We start from the raw sequence: 16190 nt of genomic DNA, 5'->3' as shown, positions 1-16190 counted from the left end.
ATAGGTATTTGAAATTGAGGTTTTACAGACTTCGTTTCATGAGATGAGCCAATAAGACATAGACGGTCAGGGCTGGCAGACCTATTGTATATAGAGTCAAGTCAAGCCACCAAAGCCAAAAAGGAATTGGGCGGTTAAAAACTCCTATAGCCTTAGTTGATCATTATATTCTGAATGGCTTCAATTCCAAGCCCAGTCATCTGCCCTCGTTATACTTACCGCCATTAATTGAGTGAAATGCGTTATTATACAAGCATCAATAAGGGCGGTCTAGGCCAAAGCACGAATCATCATTATTGTTCGCTCTGCGTCTAATGCTGTTCCTTGGGTATTTAGGTACATGAGGCATGTTCTCCTCCTGCTAATCTAAAGCCATCATTTCTGTTTTCTCCCCTTTTTATTATGGTCTCTTCAAAGCGCGAGCAGTTTTAAATAGTATTTTCTAGCCTGTCTATTGTCTAGAATCTGTGAAATGCCATATCACGCTCATATATTCTAAGAAGAAGTAATAACTTCTTTCCCAACTTCACCAAGTGCCTTCATCAACCCATCAACTGTCTCCTTTCTCGTCTGGCAATTCACCACAACTCGGAAGAAACTGCCATTGTCACCGGGTGAATAGTCCACCATGAACCCTCTGCTAACGAGTTTCCGGACCATGATCTTCGTCCGCCGCGTATTGGCCTCCGCGTTTGAATCTAGAACGCCGCCGGGCGCGTGGTAGAAGCAGACTTGTAGACAAGGTGGAGGATTACTTGATAGCAGCACGAAATCATGCGCTTTCTCGACGAGGGATGCGAGGTGTGCTGCCATGTCGAAGGCGTGGTCGACTTGCTTTTCAAAGCCAGCCGCGCCGTAGTAGATCCACGCGAGCGCTAGCTTCAGACTGTCGCCGCGACGACCACATTGCAACGTCAAGTCTGCAAGGTCCCAATACTCTTTTTCCTCGTGGACGGTCTCCCCACCATTGTCATCGTCGTCGTCCCCATGGAACAGGTACCCAGCAGGTAACGTATTAGCCTTATGAAACACGGCAAGATCGCTCGTCAGTAAGAAGGAGCATGTAACGGGGACATTCATCATCTTATGTGGATTGACCGTGATAGTATTCGCGCGCTCGACGCCTGCTATTTTATGCCGTTGAGCAGTCGAAAATGCCACGGGTCCGCCCCAGGACGCATCCACATGCATCCAGAGCCTGAACTCGGCGCATACGTCCGCGATCTCGTGGAACGGGTCGAAGGAGCCCAGGACCGTGGTTCCGGCCGTGGCGTTGACGTAGAGTGGCGTCATACCTTTCTCTTTGGCGGCTGAGACAGCGTCTCGAAGCGTAGCGGGAATCATGCGGCCTTCGTCATCGACAGGTACGGTGATCACATTCTGAGACCCCATGCCTGCCGTCGTAGCGGCCTTCTCCACGCTGTAGTGTCCATGGGCGCTTGTGAACAGAGCAAAGACGAATCCGGTGTTCCCTTGAGTCTTAGTCGCGGGATAGAGGGTGTTCCGCGCGATTATGAGAGATGTGAGATTCGAGGAGCTCCCACCCTGACACGTCACACCGCCAGCGCGCGGCCCAGTTAGCCCGAAGAGGGACGCGAGCGCGCGCGATGTGGTTTTTTCCACGACTGTTAGGGATGGAGAGGTTTGGTAGATGTGAACCTGGTTAGGGGTCAGCGTCGCAGTTCAATATCTATCCGATCTAGAATGGAACATGGGTGACGTAGGTGGATAGACACCGTGGTATCCATGGCTGGGCTAGACTTACATTCGTGTTTAACACAGCGAGTAGCATGTCAGATACCACGCCCACCTATGATGATGAGTCTTGTCAGCCACTATCACTCACTCACATGAGAGAGCATGCATCTGGGGCAATGCCGTCTGCATGGCGGCAACTGACAGCATTCGTGCTTGAATATAGCTTATCTAGGAATCCCTGATCCCATGTATTCACGCTATATCTCAATACAGTTTGTATCGTATCCATCAACCCATCTTTTCCCCTCCCTTCTCCTTCAGGTAAGGAGAACTGAAGGCGCTTCACGAGGTCCTCGGGACGGTGAGATTCAACAAGTACGTTTTGCGCCGATGGGCCTTCGCCGAGGTGGCCTTGCGCTCGAACGACAGCGGCTTCATCTGCTGCCCGGACGTAGGGTACGATAAGAGATTTCACGGCATTTACTAGCTATACATATGAAGGATTAGAAAGATGCGAAAACATTGAGCAAGCCGAAGTTCATATGAGCGCCTCATGCGACTTAGGTGATGCAGGTCATGAGTGGGGCGCGGGGTCCGCGAACCATCTCTTGGAAGTTTGGTTGCTTTTCCGCGGTGAGGGGTTAGATATCAGTAGTTCGTCGAGTTACTCACATCATCAACCTCGTCGGCTCTGTTCAGAGGCGGCGCACTGCTTCCGTTGGACAATAACGACGGCATGATTATCTCCAATGTCAAGGAGAGACTGATAGGCAATCGCGAGACTTGTTCGTTGCTTTATGAAGGAACGATTATCGCGCTCCAAGGCGACCTTACGAAAACAGCAGTTCGTAGGTACACCGTACCACCAAAGTGTTGAATCTCCGCAACTGCCGAGACTTTACCGGCGATTGCATCATTTTGGCTTGGTTTATGGGGTAGCGCTACAAATATGGCACGTTTTGTTTCACAAAATTTAGAAGCTCTTGTTTCCATAACTTTATATAGTATGGGTAAGCTAGTAGTCTCTAGTGCACTATGTAAGATGGCGCAATCTTCATTATATATATATGTATTGTATGGTGCTGCTCTTGTGTGACGGAATGGTATCTGTACCAGCTTCATGGGCGTCAAGATGTAGGTGCCAGGATGTTCCCTTAAAAAATAGCCAGCCCTCAATTGTGAGGGCCAAAGCAATTTTGATCATTGATCATTGTTGTAAAGATAAGGCCGCTTCTCATCTAAACATCCCTAGCATCTGGCGTATCCCGTGATATCGTCAGTCGTCTAATTGATACAGAATGACTTGGTTTCTAGTGATTCGACCTGCAAAATTTGCCTAAGCCCCTGCATGTCGCATCAATGTCCTATAACGCCCGAAGGGAAAGCAAAATGCTAACTGATCCCATAAAACACAATAAATCATATTCCATCCACCAATTTTCTGCTCGTTCCGTGCTCGTGAATCACCATGGAATCAATGAATAGAGGCTTAATCGGCTCGTTTCTTGCCACTTCCATTTGCGCCTTCGCCGCCATTGTGTTCTCCTGGAAGGATTTTATCACTGGTACCTATGTCTCCCTGGGGCTCATCGTCCTCACTCCAGTTGTCCACAGCATTTTCATCCCAGTTGTCGACCTCTTCCTCCAACGTTGTCGCGCGACCCTGCTCAGCTCCTAGTATTCCTTCCTCCTGATGGCCGGCTCCCTCACCTAGCTCTAAGTCGCCCGGCTCATCACCTGGCACAGCGCTGTAACGGCGCTGTCGCTTCCGCTCCAGCATCCGCTGATGATACCATGAGCATAGAGCCAGGCCAGCTAAGCTGCCTACAATATTGGCAATGATATCATTGAGATCGAAATTGCGCCCGTTGGGGATGAAGCCTTGTAGGAACTCAGATCCCACGCCCAGGGAAAGGGTACAAACAACAAGGGTTAAGTTGAGTGTGCGACGACGACTGGTGTCTATGACCCAATAGAAGACAACAGTCAGAATGAAGAAGGTGAGCGCGTGCAGAACTTTGTCGTTGACGAAGCCGTCGAGCTGAAGCGAGGAAAGGCCGGCGTAGCCTGCTATGAGGCAGAGCACGAAGAAAACGCCTATGGGACAGGGAGTGTCAGCTCGTTATTGCTCTGGAGCTCTTTGCCAGGCAAACATGCAAATGGTGGTAGAGGAGCGTAAGCAATAGTAGGATGGACGAGCTACGAACCTGCGAAAGGCAATCGAATCCGCATATTCGTACCTAGCGTAAATGAGTAAATATCAATCGGAATGGGTCAGACGTCGAGGCTAGGTAGACATGATTTCGTAGACAGCAAATACCGGTGTTCTGTTCCGCGTAGCTGTGAGCTGGCTAGAGTTACGATGGTTGAACGTGGTGGGATCAGTGGTCATATCACACATTAACCGTAGAGAAGGCTGGAGGAGTGGTGCTTGAGCTCACAAAAAGCAATCGGGCCACGCGGCGGGTACCTCAGAAGTTAGAACCACCAAAGGTGGCCGGGGAAGCTATGAAACAGCACGTTACATTTGGGTACCTATCCACGTCTATCAACCTGACCAAATCTGATCAAATCTGCCAGAATGTTCCCGCTCGACGTTGTACTCCCGAGTACCCGTCTTTAGGGGAGTTCTAGGTATTCTGCAGCCTGTCTGCACTGCGCAGCAAACAAACCCGCAGGCCTGTCTCCCACCCGCTTTTACAGTGCCTCGAGTTGCCTAGGTAAGTGCCTAAATGCCTAGGTACCTACCTACCTAGGTACAGAGCTAGGTACATACCTAGGTAGGCAGGGAGGTTAAGCACCGCCCATCCGATCAGATTAAGTAACCATCCATTTTAGGAAATGGAAATCTCCCAATCCTCAGACCTGTTGATTTCTGCAGCAAAGTGGCAGCCAGTGTGTAACCATGTCTTGCCTTACGTCGGCTGGTGACATGATATCATGAGATACGTAATGGAGATGTGACCTACGTTTTGCCATTGTTGACGAATATTTACATCAAATGCCGACACAATGAGACTAGTTTGTCAGCTAAAGCAGTTGTTCCTGAAGGTTGACATAAGCTTTCTTTATAGAAGATGGGCTGAGTTAAGGCTGACTTTACTCGGATGCGGAAAAAGCATCTTCGAAGGAGAGAAGCATGCTTCTGATTACCATCGAGATACATAAGTTCAAATTAATTCGGACCTTTTGATATCCACCTACATGTTAATAGAAGCGAATATCAAATAATCTTTGATGGATAATTGCACACACGTGATCGATGTTCCCCTTGATCTAAAATGTGGGCAGACCTACCTACTGGCATCTGGCGATGCTTACAACATCTTGGTCAAAGATACTTACCCTATACATAGATACTTAGGTACTTAGTCAATCAAGCCAACCACTCTTTTCGAGCGCACCGCTATCTGGAATGACGTTCATTCTCTAAACGCCATATAGCTATTTGGATACCTACATACCTCCCGAGCCTCTAACATACATTTACATACTTACATACTTAGTTAGTCGACGACGTACTTTAGGTAGGTAGGTAATCCCTAGATGAGTGGATAGGTGAGTAGGCTCTGTAACAACCTGCTGTAGGTGGCATAGCTCGCTATAACGCGAATATAAGATGGAGATGGAGGTACTTATATCATTGGTGAGAATGGGTGGCTGCTACATGTACCAGTCTCGTCGCAGCCATAGTGGGCTAGTGGTTAGGGACAGTGGGCAAGCCTTCTGTAGTAGCCCCATGGAACCACCGTTCTACTGGGCCTACAGTACCTCGAGTACCTACCTAAGTATGTATTAGGTAGGTAGGTAGTCCCGCTCGGTCTATGGTACGGCATTGGGAAGGGCTGTACGCGGGAGGCAAGGGATCCACTCCAAACCTCACTTCGACTTCATACCATCAGTCTACGCGCTTCGGCCTCGACTTCAATCCATCAAGGCACCTCCCATTCTTATCAATCTTCCATTCAAACTGTCGCTGTCATCTCCTTCGATGTCGCTCATTTCATTACCGTAATTTTCGGCGTGTATACCGCCCCACTGCCCGCTCGACGCGACCCTGCGTTTCCCACGCATGGCGACCAGCAATTCCCAGCTGCCCTGTGTCTCCATCCGCTGCCGCGAAGGTCATCATGTCTATCACGAACGGCCAGCCAGCCTGGCCACCCCCTGCGCATCCTCATCATGCGGGCGTCAATGGCATTAGGGGCTCTGATGATGCCCCGGCCCGGTCTCTTGACTCGGCTGACAATTCCGCGACTTTGATGCCTGAGGCATCAGATATTGAAGAAGAACGTCATCGCGCGCATTTTGCCGAATTATATCGCCGCACCGAATCGCGCATTTCCCTTCTTTTCGGTGATGACGGCTCCTGCAAAAAGGGTGCTATCGATTCGATACGTCGTCCTCTCAATCTCCCCGTATCCCTCCCCCCTGCCACCGACCACACCCCCCTCGAAGAGCGCCCTGCAAAAAGGGTCAAGCGAGTCATCAATGAAGACGACTATGGCGATGACGATGACGACGATGACGATGAAAGCACTGAGGATACTTCGCGCCCTGGTCCCATCAGTGTGTCGCCTCTCAAATCCAAATCCACTTCCGCATCGAAAGGTCTCTTGTCGCCATCCAAATCAGGGAGCTCCCCTGTCCCATCCATAACATCGCCTGGCAAGCTCAAAGAAGAAAACTCCCAAGTATCACAGATTCAAGCAAGCAACATCGAAGATGCGCGGAAGCAACTTGAGGAAGCTCGGAAAGACACTGAGGAAGCCGCAAAGCGCAGCTTTCACACCATCATCTATACCCTCGAAACCGATCACACAGCCATGCGCGAACAGCAGCAGCTAGAAGAATCCGAGAAGGCCCTCCAAGCTGAGATGGATAAGAACAATCACAGCCATACAAGCGGAAATGCGCCGGGCGAAAATCACGGCTCACTTAGTAGCGCGAATCTAGGCGCATCGAGCCTCACACTTAAGCACCTCATCGCGCGTATAGATATGAAGCGCGACATGGTTGCCGCTTCCGACGCCGAGCTACGCTCATTGATGAACGAAGTGCGCAAAAACCGGAGCAAGTGGGCCAGCGAAGAAAATGTCAACCAGGAGGAACTCTATGAAGCATTGGAGAAGGTGTTGACTGAGCTTAAAGCCCACACCGAGTATTCCACACCATTCTTGCAACGGGTTAATAAGCGAGACGCTCCTGACTATTACAATTGTGAGCATTTTGACAATGCGCTTTTTAAACAAATTAACTAACTATATGACAAGTTATCAAGCAGCCTATGGACCTCGGTTCCATGACGAAGAAGCTGAAATCATTAAATTACAAATCGAAGACAGATTTTGTCACTGACCTCAACCTTATATGGGATAACTGTCTGCGATACAATCAGGACATGAACCACCCGCTCAGAAGAATGGCCAACGGCATGCGAAGAGAAGCCGAGAAGCTCATTCCTTTAATACCCGACCTGGTTATCCGACCTCGCGCTGAAGTCGAAGCAGAAGAACGACGGAAGCAGAATGGTGGTGACGATGATGGCGGTGATGATTCGGACGACGAGCCGATAATGTCGTCTCGTGGCCGCGTCGCCGGCGGAGCCAAAGGCACCAAATCAAGGAAGGCACCTAACGACCAGAAGGAAGGGACGCCGAATAATGATCAAAAGCCTGTTCTACAGCTCAATGGACTGCTCGCGAAGGCAAACCGTGAGGGCTCCGAGCTCGACGGTAGCAACGGCTTTGGTACACCACCGGTAGGTGGTTCCATGACTCCCAGTGGTCTTAACGGACACTCTGGCATGGGAAGCAACGTTGATGCTATGGACCTGGATGTTCCATCAATAAATGGAATGGCACTTGGCCAAGCTTTAAGCGATGCGGCGCAACAAGTGTATGAAGACGAGGAGTACAAAATCTGGAAGCAAGTCACCAAGAAAGACCGCGCTCTCATCACCAAACAACGTTTTGAACTCTTCGATGGCAAGAAGCTGAACATTGAGGAGCCTGCTCTATTGAGAACCAAAGCTGGTATGCGCCGATATCTTCGCAGCCTCCAACAAGCAGATGCAAGTGGTGTTATCGGGCATGCGCAAGGCGACGTATCTACAGAAGCCGGCAATGAAGCAACAAAGGCGCCGGAGACATTGGCTGAAGGCATGGAAGAAGATGAAGAAAAGGTTATCCCAGACTACTATGAGCCTCAGACATTTGTACCGGATATCCCAGCCAAGCTACAGTGGATCGAGGATAACGAGGGTCAAGTTATCAACCAGCATGAAGAATTCCTCCGCACGTTACCTCCGGGTTATTTTACAGCCCCCAAGGGCCTCTTAGCTCAAAAGATAGACGCCAATCTCCGACAAATGCAAGAAACCAGGAAAGTCTGTTCAAAAATAGGGGTCATCAAACAGATGCAGCTCCAGACACAGGCAAGCCATGGCAGACTGACTCACTTTAAGAAATTTGAATTGCTAACTGTCGTAGGTGTACGCCAACCAATTCCCCAAGTACAACCCCGACCCCTTTTGCGAGGCTGATATCGAACCACATGTGACGTGTGGCGATGACCTGGTGATGGCGCCGGAAGTGTGCCGTGCAGCATTACAAAGATCGGTTGCAAAGCTGTTCTACCACGCCGGTTTCGAGGAGTACCAGCCATCTGCATTAGATACCATTACCGACATTGCAGCCGACTATTTTGGCAAGGTAGTGCAAACATTCAAGACCTACACTGAATGTGAGAAGACAGATTCAATGTCAACTAACGAAAATACTATATCTGTTCTCCAACCTCGGTATAGTAACGAGCAAGCCATACTTCATACCCTGGCGGAAAATGGCTATTCGATCGAAGCCTTGGAGAGTTATGCCAAAGATGAGGTGGATCGACTAGGTAATAAACTAAGCGGAATTCATGAGCGGATGAAGACACATTTAAGCGATCTACTTCGCCCCGCTGTCACCGAAGGTAGCAGCAGTGATGGGGCTGCCGCTTTCAATGACGGTAGTGAACAATTTGTCGGAGGAGACTTCGCGGAAGAGCTCGGCGAAGATTTCTTTGGCTTCAAAGAACTCGGTCTAGCGGGCGAGCTGGGTGGGGTGCTGTCTGTCCCTCTGCACCTACTTCAATCGAGAGTGAGGAACCAATACCAGGCGCAAAGTCAGGCACAAGGCCCAACTGATGCCGTGCTTTTTGAAGAGCTGCCACCTCCGGAACCCGTTACCAAGGAGAATATTCAAGAACAAATTGGTCTGGTTAAGAACTTCTTCCTCGCGAAACTACACGCTAATGGCGACCTACCGTTGGTGGAAGATAAAGACCTACCTGTGAAGCAGAGGCGACCTCAGCCTCGACTTGGTGCTACGGGCAAGATTGTATCTCCACAGAAGCGACCGCCCAAAGAACAAAACGCCATTAACAAGAAGAAGAAGAAACTAGAGCAACAAGCCGCCGAAGCGAAAAAAGTCAAGTTAGAAGCCGAAAAAGCTGCCACATTGAAGAAGACTATCCTCCCTCCGAATGGGTCCACATCAAGAGCCATATCTGTGGCTGTCCCACCGCCTATGGAGCGTATGGAGAGCACCCAAAGTCAGGGAAATAATAGCCCAACAGATAAAGATGATACTGGTATTCCTATGAGCCCTGAAAGTATCGAGCGGTAGCTTCTTCATCATATCCTCCACACAATCCTTTTCCGTATTTTATCTTTTAACGAGTGGCAGTTTTGTCATTTCTACTATCATATCTTCATTAAGTTTATACCCATTTGGTGGGAGTTTGTCTTAGAATGGCATGGATGGTTCAGGTTGGTCCCTAGGCGTTTTTGGCTCTACCCCTTATTGCATTGAGCTTCATTTGGCATGAAGACGCACGCTGTCATGAGCGCTTAGCTCCAAGAACTTAACATGACATCTGGCCAGCGTCGAGCTGGAATTTGGTCTTTCAGATAACTTGCATATACTAGAGGGTAGCGGATTGGACGGTGATGACGAAGATGGTTCTTATTGGACGTTTTGATGATGAAAACATAGCCAAACCAACAAACTACTATGGGGCTAGCAATGCCATGTATGTAGTAGCCCTCTTACTTGATTGACGTAGCCGAGATCATGCTTTGCCTAGCAGATTTATGGATATAGTCCGGTTCTCTTGCAACGCTTCCCTGTGTCCTATTTGCGTGACTTGTGCATTTATTGCATAACATTGACCTGAAATTGGCAGCAAGAGTCTACGGATGTAGCCACTCATGGAATATAAGAATGTCTCATACTGTTTGGCTGAGTCCGGCTTATAGATGGTCGGTACACTCGTAACACTTTGAAGGGATCCAATTTCATCTCGACCAAGGCATTACTTTACAAGACCGCAACAGCGCGCCGATGGAAGACCAGCCAGCATGCGGCTTTACCTAGTCGTTATAATTTCCTTCTATCTTTAGCCTTTCTATTGATATAAATAAATAAAAAGAAAAAAGAAATAAAGCGACACATGCATGACGCTTTTCGTGAAAGCTTTGGAAAAGCGACCGGACTGATGGAGTTGGCGCATTCCTGCATAATGTTTTTACAACGGAATGGTGCTGATATTGCAGTCCAGTAATGTAATAATAATACATACGGCCAAGATAGATAGCTCCCTCGTACTCAAGTGCAACGATAGGACGTGCTGTCATCTTGACCGGATTCGACACGGGCTCTACATGATAATATCCTATACGATACTCTCCACAGGTATTTGGTAGCACAGCCCGAGTTTGTAATTATGCATGTGTGTGGCGTATATTCATGTGATGACCCCCTAATTATAACTTGGCAACGCTATTTTCATGCTACTAAAATACTACAACGCTCGCTATTCATAACAGTAGGTCTGTAGTAAACCCAAAACGCTCATGATTTTCATTTCCCTTTTTTTTTTTTTTTTTTTTTTTACAACACATAGACGAATTCGTCGTTCTGGCGATCAGTCAAGTCCTCGAAGGCGTGCTGGCCAATGCGTTGGTCCGCGGTGCCCTCCTCGGCACTCTGGACTCCGGAAGAGTCGCCCGCCCTGATCTCTTTGTAGGTATTCGACATACTCGTGTCGACAATCTTGGCGGGCTTGCCGTTCGCCACGCGCCGGCGCTCCTGCAGCTTGTTGAGGAAGGCGAGATTGAAGGCTTGCAAGATGGCGCAGGCAGCTGTCGCGACGAAGAAGCCGAGCACGACGCGCAGACCGGGGAAGTAGTTCGGCGCGTCCTTGGAGTTGAAGACGATGGGGCCGATGATGTTGCCGATGGAGGCGGCTCCGTTGTAAACGGCTGGAGAGGGGTTAGTATAGGGTGGCTGGCAAAACTAGGTGGTGTCCTTTATTGACTTACACATGATCACTGATCGCTTCGTCATACCGGCTGTGTTGGCTACCACCCACGCAACCACGACCGGGATGGTGCCGAACAGGAACGCGAGGAGGTAGTATCCAACGAGTAGCGGCGCAGTATTATCAGCCGTGCGAGGGATGGCGTACAAGACGGCGAGTCCGGCAATGACAGGTAGAATGAATACCAGAACAATGGCGTACTTGATGCGGAACCGCTGCGCGAACCACGATGCGATGAGGATGATGACCCACTGCACGAAGCCGAAGGGGATGTTCAGCAACGAGGACTTATACTTATCGAAGTTGAGCCCATTAATAATAAGGGGACCAAAGGTATTGGTCACGGAAGCGCCGGCGTTGATGAACAAGGAGAGGGCGACCCAGAGGTATGTCTTGGGTTCCAGGAACATCTCGAGAATCTGCTTCCACTTGAACTCTCGTGTGCCTATGCCGTTCTGATTGGCGCGCAATCGCTCAATAGCCTTTGGCTTATCCTCTTCGGAGAGGAAGCGTGCCGAAAGGATATCGTTGTCTAACTTCCAATAAACAACAGGCGCAGTGACGATGGTGACGAGTCCGACGAAGAGGAAAATGCTATTATACGAGTAAAATTAGGACATTTGCTTGTGATCCATATGAGGAGATCATATGGCATGAGAATGAACTCACATTTTCCATGACGCTAAAAGAGGAGAGTTGATGTGTCCCAATCCATAGGACACTGCAGCTGCCACGATAGTAGCAATGCCATTTGTGCCGTACCAGGCCGCAACACGTATCGGCTGCTCGGCTCGGCGATACCTGAACAAGAGGGGGAAGATTGTTAGAGCCAGGCGATCCAGGCGAGATTATGTGTGGCGCGGGTTCAAACTAACCATTGACTCGTAATGATGGAGAAGAGAGGAAGACAACCGCCCTCAAACAGACCCAAGAAGAATCGCGCCGCGAGGAGAGTCTGGAAGTTGTGGCACGCGGCGATAGCGGCGGACGCGATACCCCACCCGAGGATGAGAGTTGGCATTAGAATGCGGTGAGGAACCCTCACGATGAGGAAGCTCGAGAATGGCTGCCATGCCAGCTGTGCGATGGGCGCAATGGAGCCTATGAGAGAGTATTCGCTGCCTGTTAAGCCTGTGTCCTCGCGGAGCCCAAAGGTTGCAGCGTAGCCCAGCACGCTCTTGTCGAGAATCTGGAGGAAATACACCCATACCAGGATGGTAAGGATGACTTTGTCGGTTTTCCGCCTGATGCGCTTATCCTGTTTATCTCGTGTGTCAACAGGAGAGCAACGCATAGAGAGTCTGGGAGAAGCCTGATACGTACATCTTCTTCCGTGAGGACGACGCGATCGCCGCCCATGAGCTGTGCGACTTTATCATCGTGCTTCTCGATGTCCATCTTGGCGATGCTCTCGTCGTGGTGGATGCTGCTAGCTATATCTTTGGCTGTGCTCATTTTGCCTAGCCGAGTCGTCCTGATATTATCTTCTTTGTGTCCCTTCCGTCTTGCTGTCAAATCTCGTCTCCTTGTCCGGGTCAGACAGATAGTTTAAGTACCCTAACCTTGGAACAGAGAGGTTCATCTCCACGTCGGCCCATGACTTGTGTCCCCCACCGTACCCCGTAATCGACCCCAACCTCCTCCGCACCACCCCCATCTGGTCCCCCACGGGGTGAACTAGATTTAGGATAGGGTCTGGATAGGGCTTCACAACATCATACCACGAGTCCTGGCTATGGATCCGACTGGTGATGTAGTGGCCTTGGCATCGTACTACCCAGCTGGAGATGTCATATTCCAGGTTCTTTAGGCCAAACTCTACGGTATTACGGTGTAGATCCATCTATGCGATCACTCTAGGTGAGAATCTAGGTTAGCTACCGCTTCTGCCACCGCCATTAGCTACCGCCTTTGGTTCTGCTTTGGGTACCGTACCTGATGACACTTCAGTACCTGACAACTCATCTATGACATACCGCCAATCCCCTTCTTATCTGTGAGGTCGGCGGCGCATCTCACTCAAATATTTGGTTCACTTATGTCGAAATAATAGAGCCACTCGCACTTAACTCAGCGATACCATATATTTTCCTCTAGACTCGCGAACGAAAATATGTTGCTCAGATGATGATAATAGTACTCCCAATCACAAAGGCTCCTATCTGGTACCATCTGATGTGGCTCTATCTCAATTTACCCTGCGCTTCAAATCGAGCTCTTAAGGTGAGTTATCACGTGTCTCCTTTATGAATACTAGAAATAAAAAAAGAGATATACGGAGTTCATATCCTATCAGATGTATTACTGCAGCTGTTTTACTGTATAAATCGCCGCAACAATGAGACGTGTCTTCAACTCCATTATTGAAACATAGTCGCGTTCACTCTAGATAAAAAGCCCCATAAGTATTTCTTTAATCTACCCTACAAGGAATGCGGAACTTACTCCGTGTTCTAACATGAGCCTGTAGTATTCAAAATCCAAAGAGCTAGCCGCTGCCAAGTGGCTATCGTTGTCAGGGCGTTGTATGGACTGGATTGGATTGACTATGGAGAAGGGAGAGTTCCCACCAGGCTATGGTCTACAGGTAGTAATAGGTGTGTGGGGTGGCTACTACCTCACAATCATCTTGCTAGTAACGGTAAGTAGCATTAGTTATTTAACGCACGTCCAGGATATTGACTCAATATGACACTCTCAATATGGAAGTACTTAAGGCGGCCCATTGAGCATTGCAAAGCTAAGAGAGTCGAGCTATTATCACGAGGAGCATGGCATGCAGAAGAGTGTAGCTAACATACGGGGAAATCGGGCCACTCACTACTCAACACCAAGTTCTAACTAAGAGCTAACCGTTGATTGAACCAAGACAATAGATCTTGGGCTATAACCAAAATCAATCCAACGAGATTCAAGAGTTGCGCGGATGGAACACGTCAACACATCCCAACCAAAAGACCCACTGCGGAAATTCCAAGAGATAGATGAGAAAGCTGGTGAATAGAGGCCCGTATATTGTAATTTGACAGGTTAGATTGATCTGATAACAATTGTGTAGCTCCAGGGCTAATACATCCTGACCCAGCTCCAATGGGGGATGACCCCCACGCAAGACCACACCTCGGCTTTCGATGACTTTGACTAGCCCCCCATTACCCCGACATTCTGCAGGAGAGTAAGTGCGGGGAAGAGGCGGCGAACCCCATCCGAGTGCCGCACGTGCTGTGCAGTAGTTTTACCTGGAGTTTACCTGCGAGAAACCCCTGTGCCCAAGGAGCCGAGACAACGCCTCTCAGCCGCACATAGATAGGTATACATACACATTAAGCGCCGAGGACTGAAAATGCTTTTTGGGAAGGGCGATTGGATACGATTGGTCAGGAAACGCCCGAGTATCTTAGGAAACTATATGTACTGTATGTAGGATCAGGAGTCGGTCATCGAATAGTGGAAGAATCAATTCTCCTATAGATATCTCTCTGGCAATCATGTCACGAGATTTTAAATGTTAAAGATAGATAGATATATTGTTACATTTCACTGAATCAGAACTTATATGGATCTCTGGGCGACTTTCAATCGGCTGCTCATATGCCTCTTGGTTTGAAACACGTTACAATCTGGGCCTAGTTAATTCCATATGTGTTCTTCACAGCAGCTAACTTGTTTTCATCCGTTACTAGCTATATAACTCCACTCTTTAAATTTTAATTTTTATTCTCTTTTCACTGGGCTCGGCTAGTCAAACCTATGAAGGTGGCGTTCTATTTACCGAATGCTGCGCTTCAAAACAGTCTTGATACTGCACGTCGTCTAATTGGGTGGGCTGCAACTTTAGATTGTGCGATGCTTTGGACTAAGCGCGGGCCAAAGCCAGGAAACCTTGGGGCTTCCAAGACCTTCAGAGAGAGGTGGAGAGAAATCAATTTGGGAGTAGATCATCTACTCGTTTCTAAGTTGATTAGACTTTTAGTGTTCTAATACGAAAGGCCCGTGTGCTGAGCTAGTTGACGTGTCTGGCTCTAACATATCTTTCTGCCGTCTATGTACACCGTACAATAAATATCTATATTGCATGCTTATATATAGCGGGAATATAGACGTCCAATCGAAACAAATAGAAATTATAGATAATGGACACTCCTAGGACTGTCCATGTAAAAAAATCGAAAATAAATCTCCACGCCCGTTCCAAAGATGGTACCCTGAGCTCGACATAATGGCCGCGAGTGATATACGATAACTCTAATAAAGCCTTCTTAAATTGTGCTTTGCGCGCTGGTCGCCATTTCCAATATCGGAATATGTTAGTAGGTTCGTGCGGCTGCAGGTTGGTAACCTCCCACTCGTCACGCAAATATTTTTCAGATATGCCTTTATATAGCCGAGGCCACCATATTGGGCAATCAGGTAGAGGATCCTTCCCTAAAGTCTTAAGACTGGGATGCCAATTCGCCAATACCGAGAACATTGCAAGTAATACAACTCGAAAGAGTATGCCGTGACCTGTTCTATCCTCTCCGCTGACTAAATCGTTCCGATTGTTTACGGGACAGAAGTTGAAGAAGCGGTATAGATACGCGTGCACTGATTCGTGTAAGACAGTGTGCACAAGGCTTGATGTTGACCATCGCTTACCTGTAAAAGGTGACCGAAGGAATATATGAATGTGGCTGGCTAGGTTCTGGAAAGATGTCCGGTCATGATATCCTAATGCTTCATAGTAAGGAAGATCCCAAGCGTGTAGTTTTACGAAGCGTATCTGACCTTGTGTGAGGCTGCCGCGGTAAAAGTACTTATCGACAAAGACGAGTACCTCCTCCAGAAAGTCTGCTAATTCTCCTACCGTCATCTTGTCTGTGTCGACAGCTAGATAGTCTGACATGAAACTAAATTTGAGCATCTCTTGCGCCGGGGTTAGACTTGCGTCCTCGTCATTTATGTTGGCAATGTCGAAGACCGACTGTTGTAATACTTCGGCGTTATACGCATTCTGGGTGCAGAAAGGAGCGTTGACGTCCGCGGGGAGAGCAAGATGGTGTAAAGTGCAATAGTGTGGGAACTCCATAATTCAAGGTTGTTGACGATATTGCTCTTGTTGGCAGCTTGTAAATTGACTGGCAAAT

The 16190-nt window shown here is 48.6% G+C and overlaps 5 protein-coding genes across 5 annotated transcripts; 1 reads left to right on the top strand and 4 right to left on the bottom strand.

The window, feature by feature from the left end:
* Nucleotides 1–275: 275 nt before the first annotated feature.
* Nucleotides 276–2393, bottom strand: F5B22DRAFT_602359 (glutamate decarboxylase). The gene is made up of 3 exons (XM_047974666.1): nt 1901–2393; nt 1766–1810; nt 276–1659 (listed from the first exon to the last, which is right to left on the bottom strand). The coding sequence occupies exons 1-3, from the start codon at nt 1985–1987 to the stop codon at nt 496–498; spliced, it is 1296 nt and encodes a 431-aa protein (XP_047831887.1). The 5' UTR covers nt 1988–2393; the 3' UTR covers nt 276–495.
* A 685-nt stretch (nt 2394–3078) lies between these two features.
* Nucleotides 3079–4405, bottom strand: F5B22DRAFT_99611 (uncharacterized protein). Its single transcript, XM_047980763.1, has 3 exons — nt 4224–4405; nt 3906–3938; nt 3079–3795 (listed from the first exon to the last, which is right to left on the bottom strand). Exons 2-3 carry the CDS (start codon nt 3928–3930, stop codon nt 3188–3190), a joined length of 633 nt encoding a protein of 210 aa, XP_047831886.1. The 5' UTR covers nt 3931–3938; nt 4224–4405; the 3' UTR covers nt 3079–3187.
* A 1174-nt stretch (nt 4406–5579) lies between these two features.
* F5B22DRAFT_602353 (bromodomain-containing protein) lies at nt 5580–9954 on the top strand. The gene is made up of 3 exons (XM_047974665.1): nt 5580–6918; nt 6972–8134; nt 8190–9954. Exons 1-3 carry the CDS (start codon nt 5829–5831, stop codon nt 9366–9368), a joined length of 3432 nt encoding a protein of 1143 aa, XP_047831885.1. The 5' UTR covers nt 5580–5828; the 3' UTR covers nt 9369–9954.
* A 328-nt stretch (nt 9955–10282) lies between these two features.
* Nucleotides 10283–12639, bottom strand: F5B22DRAFT_602352 (major facilitator superfamily domain-containing protein). The gene is made up of 5 exons (XM_047974664.1): nt 12388–12639; nt 11940–12322; nt 11734–11865; nt 11066–11658; nt 10283–11005 (listed from the first exon to the last, which is right to left on the bottom strand). Exons 1-5 carry the CDS (start codon nt 12517–12519, stop codon nt 10635–10637), a joined length of 1611 nt encoding a protein of 536 aa, XP_047831884.1. The 5' UTR covers nt 12520–12639; the 3' UTR covers nt 10283–10634.
* A 2491-nt stretch (nt 12640–15130) lies between these two features.
* On the bottom strand, nt 15131–16132 carry F5B22DRAFT_645483 (uncharacterized protein; the record flags this gene model as incomplete). The annotated part of the gene is made up of 1 exon (XM_047978593.1): nt 15131–16132. The coding sequence occupies one exon, from the start codon at nt 16130–16132 to the stop codon at nt 15131–15133; it is 1002 nt and encodes a 333-aa protein (XP_047831883.1).
* Nucleotides 16133–16190: the final 58 nt, after the last annotated feature.

Source organism: Xylaria bambusicola, assembly GCF_022495145.1.
Source record: "Xylaria bambusicola strain CBS 139988 unplaced genomic scaffold F5B22scaffold_15, whole genome shotgun sequence".
NCBI lineage: Eukaryota > Fungi > Ascomycota > Sordariomycetes > Xylariales > Xylariaceae > Xylaria > Xylaria bambusicola.
Note: the sequence above shows the minus strand (reverse complement) of the source record. Positions and strands in the feature narration are given on the sequence as shown.

Coding starts and splice junctions, on each gene's coding strand:
- F5B22DRAFT_602359 (XM_047974666.1), bottom strand. CDS start 1,987: ATGGATACGATACAAACTGTATTGAGATATAGCGTGAATACATGGGAT. Junction 1,811..1,900: donor TATATTCAAGCACGAATGCT/GTCAGTTGCCGC, acceptor TCATCATCATAG/GTGGGCGTGGTATCTGACAT. Junction 1,660..1,765: donor TCGCTGTGTTAAACACGAAT/GTAAGTCTAGCC, acceptor ACCCCTAACCAG/GTTCACATCTACCAAACCTC.
- F5B22DRAFT_99611 (XM_047980763.1), bottom strand. CDS start 3,930: ATGCGGATTCGATTGCCTTTCGCAG. Junction 3,796..3,905: donor GATTCGATTGCCTTTCGCAG/GTTCGTAGCTCG, acceptor CCTGTCCCATAG/GCGTTTTCTTCGTGCTCTGC.
- F5B22DRAFT_602353 (XM_047974665.1), top strand. CDS start 5,829: ATGTCTATCACGAACGGCCAGCCAGCCTGGCCACCCCCTGCGCATCCT. Junction 6,919..6,971: donor CGCTCCTGACTATTACAATT/GTGAGCATTTTG, acceptor CTATATGACAAG/TTATCAAGCAGCCTATGGAC. Junction 8,135..8,189: donor AGATGCAGCTCCAGACACAG/GCAAGCCATGGC, acceptor TAACTGTCGTAG/GTGTACGCCAACCAATTCCC.
- F5B22DRAFT_602352 (XM_047974664.1), bottom strand. CDS start 12,519: ATGAGCACAGCCAAAGATATAGCTAGCAGCATCCACCACGACGAGAGC. Junction 12,323..12,387: donor TCGTCCTCACGGAAGAAGAT/GTACGTATCAGG, acceptor CGAGATAAACAG/GATAAGCGCATCAGGCGGAA. Junction 11,659..11,733: donor CTTTTAGCGTCATGGAAAAT/GTGAGTTCATTC, acceptor CTCGTATAATAG/CATTTTCCTCTTCGTCGGAC.